The sequence below is a fragment of the Scyliorhinus torazame genome, chromosome 10 (assembly GCF_047496885.1).
Source record: "Scyliorhinus torazame isolate Kashiwa2021f chromosome 10, sScyTor2.1, whole genome shotgun sequence".
In the NCBI taxonomy this organism is placed as follows: domain Eukaryota; kingdom Metazoa; phylum Chordata; class Chondrichthyes; order Carcharhiniformes; family Scyliorhinidae; genus Scyliorhinus; species Scyliorhinus torazame.
In genome coordinates, this window is record NC_092716.1 from 86,976,968 (window position 1) to 86,991,667 (window position 14,700).

General features: G+C 49.8%; 1 protein-coding gene across 2 annotated transcripts in view; it reads left to right on the plus strand.

The window, feature by feature from the left end:
- The window catches only part of LOC140430716 (BTB/POZ domain-containing protein KCTD19-like), a 200,582-nt gene that overhangs the window by 79,343 nt on the left and 106,539 nt on the right, over window positions 1-14,700 (plus strand). For both annotated transcript variants that reach the window (XM_072518382.1, XM_072518383.1), the window contains one exon: window positions 10,837-10,979. In XM_072518382.1, the coding sequence (XP_072374483.1) occupies window positions 10,837-10,979 (143 nt within the window). The remainder of the gene's footprint in view (window positions 1-10,836; window positions 10,980-14,700) is intronic.

Genomic DNA, 14,700 nt, shown 5'->3' on the forward strand with positions numbered 1-14,700 from the left:
AGCAGGAGTTCCTCAAGCGATGTGTGGAGAAGCTGAAAAAGGAGGTGCTGGCGCCAATGCTGTTGGCGATCGAGGGGCTGAAGGAGACCCAGAAGACCCAGGCGGTGGAGCTTCGTGAGGTGAATGATAAAGTGAATACCAACGAGGACGAGACCCTGGGCCTGGCGGTAAAAATGGAGGCGCATGAGGCGGTGCACAGAAGGTGGGCCGAGAGAATTGAGGTCCTGGAAAACAGGTCGAGGAGGAAGAACCTCCGGATTCTGGGTCTTCCCGAAGGAGTGGAGGGAGCTGATGCCGGGGCATACGTGAGTACGATGCTCCATTCGCTGATGGGTGCGGAGGCCTCTCCGACCCCCCTGGAGCTGGAAGGGGCTCACCGGGTCCTGGCGAGGAGACCCAAGGCTGATGAGCTGCCAAGGGCGATAGTGGCAAGGTTCCATCGCTTCGCGGACAAAGAAAGTGTGCTGAGATGGGCCAAGAAGGTGCGGAGCACTAGATGGGAAAACACGGTGATCCGAGTATACCAGGATTGGAGCGTGGAGGTGGCAAAGAGGAGAGCTGGCTTCAACTGGGCCAAGGCGGTGTTGCATAGAAAAAGAGTCCGGTTCGGCATTCTGCAGCCTGCGCGACTGTGGGTCACTTATCAGGACCGACACCATTATTTTGAAATGCCAGAAGAGGCTTGGACCTTTATTCAGACGGAAAAACTGGACTCTAACTGAGGGGATGTGGTTATATATGGGGTTGTAAATATGGGTAAAGAATATTTCATGGGTGGGATGATGGATGGGAATGTGGGTAGAGTTCTGGTTAAAATTCCTAAAATTTCCTTTTTTCTTTTCTGTAGACAAGATGATGATGGGGAATGTGGGCGCGGTGCTGGAGGGAGGTGAGACTCGGGGATGAGGGAACTGGGATAATGGCCGCAACAGGTGCTGCGCCATAGGGGGCGGGGCTGGTTCAGGAAAGCGCGGGCTTTTTCCTGCGCCAAAAGGGGGGGGGGATGGAGGAAGGTAAGGAGGAGGAGAGACTCCCACACGGGGGGAGATCAACGGGATGGCAGGGGAAGCCGGGGTCAGCAGAGGTCAGCTGACTCACGGAAGTAATATGGGGGGAGCAAAAGAGCTAGATGTGGATCTAGCGCGGGGGGGGGGGTGGATTCTAGGGTTGCTGCTGCACTGTCCGAGGGGGAATTGAAAGTGGAAGAGGTGGTCGGGGTGGGAGTTCCCCACCTGGGGGACTGGAGGGTGCGGGAGACGCGAGCACGGGACTGGCCTAAGATAGGAGATGGCTAGTCGGCGGGGGGGGTAGGTAACCCCCCAATCCGGCTGATCACATAGAATGCGAGAGGCCTAAATGGGCCGGTTAAGAGGGCCCGAGTGTTCGCGCACCTAAAGGGACTGAAGGCAGACATGGTCATGCTTCAGGAGACACATCTGAAGGTGGCAGATCAGGTCAGGTTAAGGAAGGGATGGGTGGGACAGGTGTTCCATTCGGGGCTGGATGCGACGAATAGAGGGGTGGCAATACTGGTGGGAAAGTGGGTGTCGTTTGAGGCCAAGAACATAGCAGCGGACAAGGGAGGCCGATACGTGATGGTGAGTGGTAGGTTGCAGGGGGCGGAGGTGGTACTGGTGAATGTATATGCCCCAAACTGGGACGATGCTGGATTCATGAAACGTATGTTGGGGCGTATTCCGGACCTGGAGGTAGGGAGTTTGATAATGGGTGGGGATTTTAACACGGTGCTGGAACCAGTATTAGATCGTTCCAGACCTAGCACGGGGAAGAGGCCGGCTGCGGCCAAGGTGCTTAGGGGGTTAATGGATCAGATGGGGGGAGTAGATCCGTGGAGATTTGCCAGGCCTTTGGCCAGAGAATTTTCTTTTTTCTCCCACGTACGTAAGGCCTACTCCCGGATAGCTTTGTTTGTTCTGGGCAGGGCATTGATTCCGAAAGTGGAGGGAACGGAGTATTCGGCCATAGCCATTTCAGACAATGCCCCGCACTGGGTGGAGCTGGAGCTGAGGGACGAGAGGGACCAACGCCCGCTGTGGAGTTTGGATGTGGGACTGCTGGCAGACGAGGAAGTGTTCGGGAGGGTGCGGGGGGGTGTTGAAAGGTATCTGGAGGCTAACGACAACGGGGAGGTGCAGGTGGGAGTAGTATGGGAGGCGGTGGTCAGGGGAGAGTTCATCTCCATCAGGGCTCACAGGGTGGAGAGAGAGGGCAGGGAAAGGGAGAGGTTAGTGGGGAGATTTTAAGGATGGACAGGAGATATGCAGTGGCTCCTGATGAGGGACTACTCAGGGAGAGACAAAGTCTCCAGACGGAGTTCGACCTGTTGACCACAGGGAAGGCAGAGGCACAGTGGAAGAAGGCACAGGGGGCGATATATGAATATGGGGAGAAGGCGAGCCAGATGCTGGCACACCAGCTCCGTAAGAGGATGGCAGCGAGGGAAATAGGTGGAGTCAAAGATGGCAGGGGAACTACGGTGCGGAGTGCAGGGAAAGTGAATGAGGCTTTTAAGGCCTTTTATGAGGAACTGTATAGGTCCCAGCCCCCAGGGGGAAAAGAGGGGATGCGGCGATTCTTGGATCAGTTGAGGTTCCCAAGGGTGGAGGAGCAGGAGGTGGCTGGTTTGGGGGTGCCATTTGGGGTGGAGGAGCTGGTTAAAGGACTGGGGAGCATGCAGGCGGGGAAGGCCCATGGGGCCGGATGGGTTCCCGGTGGAGTTCTACAGGAAGTATGTAGACCTGTTGGCCCCGTTGCTGGTAAGGACCTTCAATGAATCATGGGAGGGGGGGACCCTGCCCCCGACAATGTCGGAGGCGACGATCTCTTTGATCTTGAAGCGGGATAAGGACCCACTGCAATGTGGGTGGTATAGACCGATCTCGCTCCTTAATGTAGATGCTAAGTTGCTGGCAAAAATGAGGCCATGAGGATTGAGGACTGTGTCCTGGGGGTGATTCACGAGGACCACACGAGATTCGTAAAGGGTAGGCAGTTAAATACTAATGTGCGAAGGCTCCTAAATGTGATAATGATGCCATCGGTGGAGGGAGAAGCGGAGATAGTGACAGCCATGGACGCGGAGAAGGCCTTCGATCGGGTAGAGTGGGAGTATCTCTGGGAAGTGTTGAGGAGGTTTGGGTTCGGGGGAGGGTTTATTAGTTGGGTTAAGCTCCTGTATAAAGCCCCGGTGGCGAGTGTGGTTACGAACCGGCGGAGGTCGGAGTACTTCCGGCTGTATCGAGGGACGAGGCAGGGGTGCCCCCTGTCCCCTCTGCTGTTCGCATTAGCAATTGAACCTTTGGCCATGGCGTTAAGGGAGTCGGGGAAATGGAAGGGGGTGGTTCGAGGGGGAGAGGAACATCGAGTGTCGCTGTACGCAGACGACCTGTTGCTGTATGTGACGGATCCAGTGGAGGGGATGGTTGAGGTAATGCAGATCCTACGGGAGTTTGGAGACTTTTCGGGCTATAAGCTCAATGTGGGAAAGAGTGAGCTCTTTGTGATCCATCCGGGGGACCAGGGAAGAGGGATAGACGACCTACCGTTGAGGAGGGCGTAAAGGAGCTTTCGATACTTGGGGATTCAGGTAGCTAGGAGCTGGGGGGCACTGCACAAACTTAATTTGACGCGGTTGGTGGAACAGATGGAGGAGGATTTTAAAAGGTGGGACATGTTGCCACTCTCGCTGGCGGGTAGGGTACAGTCGGTTAAAATGGTGGTCCTCCCGAGATTTCTTTTTGTATTCCAATGCCTCCCAATTGTGATCACTAAGGCCTTTTTTAAGAGGGTAAGCATTACGGGATGTGTGGGCGAGCAAGACCCCGCGGGTAAGGAGGGGGTTCTTGGAGCGTAGCAGAGGTAGAGGAGGGTTGGCGTTGCCGAATTTGGGTGGTTATTATTGGGCAGCCAACGTGGCCATGATCCGTAAGTGGGTGATGGAGGGAGAGGGGGCGGCGTGGGAGAGGTTGGAGATGGCGTCCTGCATAGGAACGAGCCTGGGGGCGCTGGTGACGGCACCGCTGCCGCTCTCGCCGACGAGGTTTACCACGGGCCCGGTGGTGGTGGCAATGCTAAAGATCTGGGGGCAGTGGAGACGGCACAGGGGTGCGATGGGAGCCTCGGTGTGGTCCCCGATCAGAGACAACCATCGGTTTGTCCCAGGAAGGATGGACGGGGGATTTCAGAGCTGGCATCGGGTTGGGATTAGAAGGAAGGGGGTCCTGTTCATTGACGGGACGTTTGTGAGCTTAGGGGCGCTGGAGGAGAAGTTTGGGCTACCCCCGGGAAATGCTTTCAGGTACATGCAAGTGAGGGCATTTGTGAGGCGGCAGGTGAGGAAATTTCCGCTACTCCCGGCACAGGGGATTCAAGATAGGGTGATTTTGGGCGTATGGGTCGGGGAGGGCAAGGTGTCGGCGATATACCAGGAGATGAAAGAAGAGGGGGAGGCTTTGGTAGAGGAGCTGAAGGGTAAATGTGAGGAGGAGTTGGGGGAGGAGATTGAGGAGGGGCTATGGGCTGACGCCCTAAATAGGGTTAATTCCTCTTCCTCGTGTGGCAGGCTTAGCCTGATACAATTTAAGGTGGTTCGCAGAGCGCATATGACGGGGGCGAGGCTGAGCAGGTTCTTTGGGGTAGAGGACAGATGTGGGAGGTGCTCAGGATGTCCGGCGAACCATGTCCATATGTTTTGGTCATGCCCGGCACTGGAGGGGAGTGGCGGGAACAGTAAGGTAGTAAAAGTCCGGGTCAAGCCAAGCTGGGGGCTAGCACTATTTGGAGTAGTGGACGAGCCGGGAGTGCAGGAGGCAAAAGAGGCCGGCATTCTGATCTTTGCGTCCCTAGTAGCCCGGCGAAGGATCTTGCTAATCTGGAAGGAGGTGAAGCCCCCCAGCGTGGAGGCCTGGATAAATGATATGGCAGGGTTTATCAAGTTGGAAAGGATAAAGTTTGCCTTGAGAGGGTCTGCGCAGGGGTTCTACAGGCGGTGGCAACCGTTCCTAGACCATCTCGCGGAGCGTTAGATGAAGGTCGGACAGCAGCAACAGCAACCCAGGGGGGAGGGGGGGGACGGGACACCGTTCGTGTGGGGGGAGGGGGGGTTCTCTGGGGGGCATATGAGCAAGAAAACACATGTATGATCTGGAAACTGACATGTACGGACTGGAGGAGTAGCGCGCAGAGGTGCCGTCATGAGTGCCCCCCCCCCCCCCCCACCCGACTGCGCTCTAGATACAGTCTCTTTACTCGCGGGGTCTTATTTGCCCATACAAATCCCGAAATGATTTTGTTCACCCGCTTAAAGAAGGACTTAGGGATGAAGATGGGAAGGCACTGGAAGACAAACAAAAACTTTGAAGCCCTCAGCACTATGGCCAACGGCTCTATTGCAAGGACAAATAGTAACGGGGAGAGGGGGCACCCCTGCCTCGTCCCCCGGTGAAGCTTAAAATACTCCAACCTTACCCTGTTTATGCATACACTTGCTACGGGGGCCTGATAAAGTAGTTTGACCCACCCTATGAAACCCTCACCGAATTCAAACCTTCTTAGCGTTTCCCACAGATACCCCATTCCACCTGGTCAAAGGCTTTCTCTGCATCCATCGCAGCCACTACTTCTGCCTCCCCTCCTTCTGAGGGCATCATAATAATGTTTAGGAGCCTCCGTACATTGGAGTTCAGTTGCCTGCCCTTAACGAAGCCTGTCTGATCCTCCCCTATCACCCCTGGTCACAGTCCTCTATTCTAGCGGCCAGAATCTTGGCCAGCAATTTGGCATCTACATTCAAGAGCGATATCGGTCTGTAGGACCCACATTGTAGGGTATTTTTCTCCTGTTTGAGAAGGAGTGACATTGGCCTGTGACATTGTTGGGGGGAGGGTCCCTCTCTCTTTAGCCTCGTTAAAGGTCCTTAGCAGGAGTGAACTCAACAGTTCCAAAAATTTCTTATAGAATTCTACAGGATAGCTGTCTGGCCCCGGGGCCTTGCCCGACTGCATTCTCCCTAGGCAACTTTATCGGGGCCCCCAGTCCCTCCACCGGATCCTCTTTCACCTTTGGAAACCTCAATTGGTCCATGAATTGCTTCACCCCTTCCCCTCCCGCCAGGGCTTCTGACTCGTACAGTTTACCATAAAACTCCTTAAAGACTTTGTTCACCTCCTCTGGGTCCAAGACCGTGTTACCTTCCTTATCCTTAACTCCCCCAATTTCCCTGGCCGCCTCTCTCCTACGAAGTTGGTGCGCCAGCATTCTACTCGCTTTCTCCCCATACTCATAGGTTGCCCCTTTTGCCTTCCTCAGCTGTGCTACCACTTTCCCTGTGGTCAGCAGATCAAACTCCGCCTGCAGTCTCCGGCGCTCCTTCAGTAGCCCCGTCTCGGGGGGTCTCCGCGTAACGAGTATCTCCTCTACTAGTCTCTCTCTCTCCGCTCTTTCTTTCTTCTCCCTATGGGATCTGATAGAAATTAACTCCCCTCTAATAACTGCCTTCAGAGCCTCCCAAACTGTAGTTGCTGTTACCTCTCCCGTATCGTTTGTTTCCAAGTAGTTTTGGATGTTCCTATTTATCCACCCACAAACCTCGTCATCCGCTAGCAGTCCCACATCTAGCCTCCAGAGTGGGCGCTGCCCTCTCTCTTCACCAAGTCGCAAGTCCACCCAGTGTGGAGCATGGTCAGAGACTGCAATGGCCGAGTATTCCGTCCCCTTCACCCTTGGGATTAACGCCCTGCTCGCAACAAAAAAAATCTATACGAGAATAAACTTTGTGGACGTGGGAGAAAAAAGAGAATTCCTTCGCCCTCGGCCGAGCGAACCTCCATGGGTCTACGCCCCCCCCCCCCCCCCCCCCCCCCCACCTGTTCCATGAAACCCCTCAGTTCCTTAGCCGCTGCTGGTCGCTTTCCTGACCTGGACTTTGACCGGTCCAATACAGGGTCAATGATTGTGCTGAAGTCACCTCCCATGATCAAATTATGAGAGTCTAAGTCTGGAATTTTACCCTGCATGCGTCTCATGAATTCCACGTCATCCCAGTTCGGAGCATAGACGTTCACTAGCACCACCTGGGTCCCCTGCAGCTTCCCGCTCACCATTATGTATCTGCCCCCTTTATCAGCTACAATATTCCCTGCCTTGAATGCCACCCATTTACTGACCAAAATTGCTACCCCTCTGGTCTTTGAATCCAGCCCTGAATGGAACACCTGGCCCACCTACCCCTTTCTCAATCTTGTTTGATCTGCGAGTTTTAGATGCATGGCTATGTCTGCCTTTAACCCCTTTTGATGCGGGAACACACAAGCCCTCTTGACCGGCCCACAGACCCCTCACATTCCACGTGATCAACCTGGATGGGGGGTTAACCCCCCCCACCTCTCCTGCCATTTAGCCATCCCCCTTTTATGGCCAGCCACGAGCCTGCGTGCCCCGCTTACTCGAGCCCTCTTTCTCCCCCCCCCCCCCCCCCCGACTCTCCAACTGTTCCCCAAAGTTGGCTCCTCTTCTGTCAGCAAAGCAGCACCCCCCCCACCCCCCACCCCCTGATCCCAATCCCCCAAGTCAAGCACCAGCTTAACACTAACTCTCCCCCCCATTACGCTTCCGTGAGTCAGCTGACCCATGCTGACCCCGGACGCTCCCGCCTCTGTCTCCAATCATCCTGTTGCCTCGTTATTCGGGCCTCTCATCCCATGGAAAGCCCAATTTAACTGCCTTTACAGCCCCCAAAGAATATTTTCCCCCTCAGTTAAACAATAAACAAACCCTGGGTGCTAACCCACCCCACCATAGAAACGGCTCCAGATGCCTGAAGAGCAGCCCTAAATATAGGGCCCCTCTTCCCCCCCCCCCCCCTCTGTGGTTGAACTCAGCAAACGCAGAGAGCATGGCCAGAGAAACAGGGAACAAAAAGGGAAACAACATAACTTAGCTCCTTCTAGCCACCTCCCCAGCCCCCTCAAACATTTAACATTACTCCCAATTTATGTTAGGACAGCATCATGTTACACATCTCCACCAGAGCGTTTCATCAAAGTGTGGCTTGTCATTTAGCTCGAGTCCAACTTTTCTTGTTTGATAAATGTCCACGCCTCGTCCGGTGTATCGGAGTAGTGATGCCGGTCTTGATACGTGACCCAAAGCCTTGCCGGATGCAGCAGCCCGAACTTCATCCCTTTGTTGTGGAGGGCTGTCTTAGCACGGTTGAATTCAACGCGCCTCTTGGCCAGTTCTGGTCCCACGTCCTGGTATATGCGAATTACGCTGTTTACCCACTTGCTGCTCCGCTCCTTTTTGGCCCACCACAAGACACGTTCCTTGTCTGAGAAGCGATGAAATCGTACCACCATTGCCCTCGGCGGTTCGTTAGTCTTGGGCTTCCTTGCAAGGACTCTGTGCACCCCGTCCAGTTTAAGAGGCCAAGGGAATGCCCCCGTCACCAGCAGAGTCCCCAGCAACGTGGTCACAAATGCACTCGCATCCGACCCCTCCGCACCCTCAGGGAGGCCCAGAATTCGCAGGTTTTGTCTCCTGGACCTGTTTTCAAGGTCTTCCAATCTCTCCTGCCATCTCTTATGCAAGGCATCCTGCGCCTCCACCCTGACGGCCAGACCAAGTATCTCATCTTCGTTATCAGAGACCTTTTTCTCGATCTCCTTGATCGCCTTCTCCTTCATCTTCTGGGTCTCAACCATTTTCTCCATTGAGGCCTTCATCGGGGCCAGCATCTCCATTTTTAGTTCTGCAAAACAGCTTCTGAGGAAATCCTGACCAATGGGCACACGCTGCCTGATCCGAGCCGGCCGCCATTTTGTGTTCCCGTGCCCGTTCCACCCGCTTCTCGGCACTCGCTTGCTTCGCCGCCCTACTTCTGGTCCCGTCCATAAACTGATGCGGGGAACCTTTCAAGCGTTGCTTGCCCCGCCGAAGTTCACCGAGGGGATTCCGCTAAAATTCCTAAAATGGGCCCATAAGTCCGTTTGCGGTGGGAGCTGCCGTATTCACGACCTACCCTCACATGGCCACCACCGGAAGTCCATGATGCAAGTATTTTAATTAAAGTTTTATCCAGATGTTTTTATTAGCAAGGACAACAAAGGACAACACAAGTATGAAATCAACCCAACTTTATTTAACAACAATATTTACCCTTAAATTAACCCAATAGCATTTACTAAAGATTCCCAAGATTTGTTATACTACTAAAGGTGACTTCAGTTGAGCCGTGGGCCCAATTCTCTGAGTCTCTCAGTGTCCACCCTTGTGAAGGTGGGTTTTGCATGTTGCTTCCTTCTGCCTCTGGTCTGATGCCTTGATTGTCTTTGCATGGAGTCTTCACTGCTGATGTGCCACAGGTGCCTGTTTTTATTCCCTCTACCTTTGTACACTTTTGCCATTACCTCTGGCTTTCTGCCAATGAGGCCTCGGGACAGAGTCCCAGCACCCAATGGTCCGGTTGATAACCATTTGACAGTTATCTGCCCAGCCCAGGTATCCATCTCTGGCGGTGTGGTCTGCACATAAACGTTCCCTTATAAGGTAACAGGAAAAACTCTGGGTGCCGAGATCCTGGCTTGATCTGGGCCATGGACAATCGACCGGTGCATATCAATAGTGTGCGATGATCTCCTGATTGGTGATTGTTGGGTGTGTTCCAGTTATTTTTCTGGCAGTTGGTCTGTGGGTTGTGTATTGACTTTGGTCAAGTTTGAATTCCCAACAGCCTATCTGAAGTTTGACTGCAGTTTGATTTGAAAGTGTCTAATTCTTTCATTAAAATATCCAATTTAATTGAGTTCAAAACTAGGCCATGTCAGGTTAACACAGGGTGTTGCCATCAAATAATCTCCCTGTTGCTATCAGCTGACAGACTGGGGCCACCACAATCATACCTTGTTACACATTGTAGAATAGACCTTGAATTGTAGCATATGCAGTTTTTCTGCCTGAAAACTGGCTTCTCAGAGACTCGGTGTCCTTGTAATATCTAATACACTTGGCAATTCTATAGTCTGAATTGAAGAATTCAACTTGTCCAGTAAATTGGTGGAATAGGTTTTAAAATGGTTGCAGTATGCTATCTAGTATCTAATTATGCCCAAATTGTTGTCCTCAGTCCATGGTTGCCAACTCCCTCCTAGGATATAGTACCTTGAGGAGGAGACTACTACTGGGAGTGCATACCTGGAAGTATCTTGCAATTTACTTACAGTGAATAATTTGCCACTCCCATGTGATAACATGAAGTAGTTGAAAATGAAATGAAAATGAAAATTGCTTATTGTCACAAGTAGGCTTCAATGAAGTTACTGTGAAAAGCCCCTAGTCGCCACATTCCGGCGCCTGTTTGGGGAGGCTGTTACGGGAATTGAATCGTGCTGCTGGCCTGCCTTGGTCTGCTTTCAAAGCCAGCGATTTAGCCCTGTGCTAAACAGTTGAGGCAAATGGTATCGATGTAGTTAAAGGAAACTGGATAACTGGATAAGTACATGAGCTAAAAAGGAATAGAAGAATAGATTTATGTCAAAATGGGGGAAAGTGGAATGAGGCTGGTGTGCAAAGGTTGAATAGCCTGTTTATATGCTTTCAATCCTATGTACTTTCTTGTCCAGAAGAACAGTGGATTTCTGGTATGGATTCCCAGTGCAAAATTGGCAGTAATTTGATGTTATTTCAAATAGTTGCTAACCTTAATCCATAGGAATTTATTTTAAATCTATAATTCAAAAGTATAGTTGTTTACTGAATTATGACCATATAATGTAATGTAATTATGACCATATAATGTGATGACCATATTTTGCCTATTAGTATCCAGAACTACTATATAATCGCAGCAAAGCACAATGGATTGCATATGGCAAGACACTTTTCATTATTGGAGATGGTCAGATGTTCAGGCATATTATCAACTTTCTGCGGTTCGACAAGCTGCATATACCATCAGGATTCAAGTGAGAGCATTACTTCATGTTTTAGCCATTGAATGTCGAGTAACGGATCAACATAGTAATGAAGGTGTTCCAGTATTTTAAACACTTGCCTTTCATTCAGGCTGGAGTTTTTAATCTAACTGACCTAATGTTATCTGATTATTTGTTATAAGTTTGGAAACAACAACAACTTGTATAAGGTCTCAATCCACAGTGCAAAGCACAAAATTCTTTCAATTTAACAATTGTTGATATCAGCTGGAGAAGCTAATGGGGAATATGCTGGAGTGGTGTAGAAGGTGCTTAACAATATGCAGTCTTGCCAAAAAACTTGGAACTATTTTTACTGAGAGTATGTGCTGACAGCAGATATGGGAGGGTCTGCACAGCCTCCCAAATCCATTTGGTATGGGAACAATGTACAAGAGGTTTATTGGACTGAGGAGTGTCAAGCTAGGTTTGAATAAAGGGTGCCCACTCAGTGGCATGAATACCATTTTTAATTCATTTGTGGTATGTGAGCTTTGCTGGCAAAATCAGCATTTATTCTCCACCCTTAATTATCCTTGAGAAGCTGCCTTCTTGAACTGCTCCATGTGGTGTATGTACACCCACAGTGCTGTCATAGAGAAACATCCAAGATTTTGAACCAGCAATAGTGAAGGAGCAGCGATAGATTTCCAAGACAGCATTGTGTGTGACGAAGAGGGGAACTTACACATAATGAAGTTCCCATGGGTCTCCTGCCCTTATGCTTCCAGGTGGCAACGGTCGTTGCTCTGGAAGATGCTGTTGCAGGAGCCTTGGCAAGTTGTTGCAGTGTAGCTTATAGATGATACACACCTGCACTTTGCATGAATCAAGCACTCGGCCTGAGATGTAGCACATCAATAATGCCATCTGCAAAGCTCTGACTCTAACCCTGCCATTTTAACAGCCCCCTTTGTCTTGTCAAATAATTTATGGCCAGACAAAAGTTTCCTTTGCCTCATTGCAGATATTATGTAAAGCTCACAAAGTTGTTCTGTTCCTCAAAATACGTGCAGGTGAAAAATAAGTTGGGTAAAGGACTACACCTCAAGTTGTAACAGGCACCAGGTAATAGCAAGAAGCAGTCCTATTATGAAGGTTCCAGTAAAACATTCCAGCAAGCACCTTTCAGAAACACACATTTTGTGGGTATCAGATCCTGGGAGTCAGTAGGAAGTTCAAATTAAGCACTCAGCACCGATGGAGAGGGTCAACTGGAATTTCTGTAACAAGCATCAATTAGAGGGATAAAGGACTGTGCCTAAATGGGAGGCTCCAGTGGATCCATAGATTCATATCTATTGTAAAGATTTTGGAGTCATGCACCCGTTAAAAGCAGGAATAGACTTGGCAGCAAAGCTTTGTTGTGAATTGACCAGTGAGACAAAGCCAGGACATGTTTTTAAGTTCTCAGATAAACTATGTTAATAAACCTGGATGATGATTTACAGTTTAATGCAGATGATACTACCCATGCCAAGATCTGGACAGCAGAGAACACAAATGGTTTATTTCACAGCTTTGGTCTGGGCCTTCAAGCCTCTTCCTCTCTCATGTATCTTGTCTTGTTTATTGTGTCTCTGGATGATTTCTGACTGCTGCACAAAGATATTGTGAGGGTCTCTTTTCATAGAATCCCTACAGTGCTGAAAGAGGCCAATCAGCCTATTGAGTCTGCAGCAACCCTCTGAAAGAACACCTTACCAAGGCCCACTCCTCTGCCCTATCCCTGTAACTCCACCTAGCCTAAGGGACACTAAGGGCAAATTTAGCATGGCCAATCCACCTAACCACATCTTTGGACTATGGGAGGGAACTGCTCAAATTGTTTATTGCCATGTGGCACAAAAGTAAAATGGGAAAGGTGGCCAATCCATGATTTACAAGGGAAATTAGAGATCGCATTTGATCCAAAAAGCATACAAATTGGCCAAGACAAACAACGGGTCTGAGGACTGGGAGCAGTTTAGAATTCAGCAAAGGACAAAAGGATTAATTAAGAAAGGGAAAATAGAGTACGAGAGTAAGCTTGCAGGGAACATAAAAACTGGTTGTAAACGTTTCTATAGGTACGTGAAGAAAAAAAGATTTGTGAAGACAAATGTAGGTCCTTACAGTCAGAAACGGGAAAATGTATAATAGGAGACAAAGAAATATCTGAGCAACTAAATACATACTTTGTTCTGTCTTCACAAATGAGGACACAAATCAGATACCAGAAATGTTGAGGAATGCCGGGTTTAGTGAGGAACTGAAGGAGATCAATATTAGTAGAGAAATGGTGTTGGGGAAACTGATGGGATTGAAGGCTGATAAATCCCCAGGGTGTGATAATCTACACCCCAGAGTACTTAAGAAAGTGGCTCTAGAAATAGTGGGTGCATTGGTAGTCATCTTCCAGGATTCAATAGTCTCTGAAGATTGGAGGGTAGCTAATGTAACTCCACTATTTAAAAAAGGGAGTAGAGAGAAAACAGGGAATTAGAGACCAGTAACGTTGGTAATGGGGAGAATTCTAGAATCCATTATCAAAGATTTTATAGCAGAACACTTAGAAAACAGTGGCATGATCGGACAGAGTCAGCATGGATTAATGAAGGGGAAATCATGCTTGACAAATCTAGTGAAATGCTTCGAGATGTAATAGTAGAGTTGATGAGGAGGAGCCAGTGGATGTGGTATACTTGGACTCTCAGAAGACTTTTGACAAAGACCAGCATAAGAGATTAGCTTGTAAAATGAAAGCGCATGAGATTAGGTAGGTGTAGTGCACCGAGACGGATAGAAAACTGGTTGGCAGACAGGAAACAAAAGAGTAGAAATTATTGGGTCTTTTTCAAATCGGCAGGCAGTAACTAGTGGTGTACCGCAGGGATCGGTTCCAGGATCTCAGCTACTCACAATATATATTAATGATTTAGATGCGAGAACAAAATGTAATATCTCCAGACTTGCATATGTCACCGAGTTGGGTGGGAGGGTGAGCTGTGAGGAGAATGCAGAGATCCTCCAGTGTGATTTGGACAAGTTAAGTGAATGGGTGAATGAATGGCAGATTCAATATAATTTGGATAAATGTGAGGTCAACCACTTTGGTAGCAAAAATGAGAAGGCAGACTATTATCTAAATGGTCATAAATTAGGAGAGGGGAATGTGCAACGAGACCTAGGTATCCTCATACACCAGTCACTGAAGGTATGCATGCAGGTATAGCAGGCGGTAAAGAAGGCAAATGGTATGTTGGCCTTCATTGCGAAAGGATTTGAGTATAGGAGCAGTATGACTTGCTGAAATTATACAAGGCCTTGGTGAGACCACACCTGGAATATTCTGTGCTGTTTTAGTCTCCTTATCTGAGGAAGGATGTTCTTGCTCTAGAGGTAGCACAGTGTAAGTTTACCAGATTGATTCCTGGAATGGCGTGCGAGAACAGATTGAATTGGTTAGGATTGTATTCGCTGGAGTTCAGAAGAATGAAGGGGGGTCTCATAGAAACCTGTAAAATTCTAACTGGACTAGACAGGGGACAAGACCGGGATCGTGCAAGTCATTACGAGCAGTCACCGCCGGTTGGAATCGAGCCTGGGTTCCTGATGCTGTGAGGCAGCAGTGCTAACCACTGTCCCACCCCTTTTTTCTGGCTCTTCTACAATAATCACTTGCTTTCCCTCATCATCTTTAGTTGTGTGTGTGAGCATGCTTTCCTTGAGC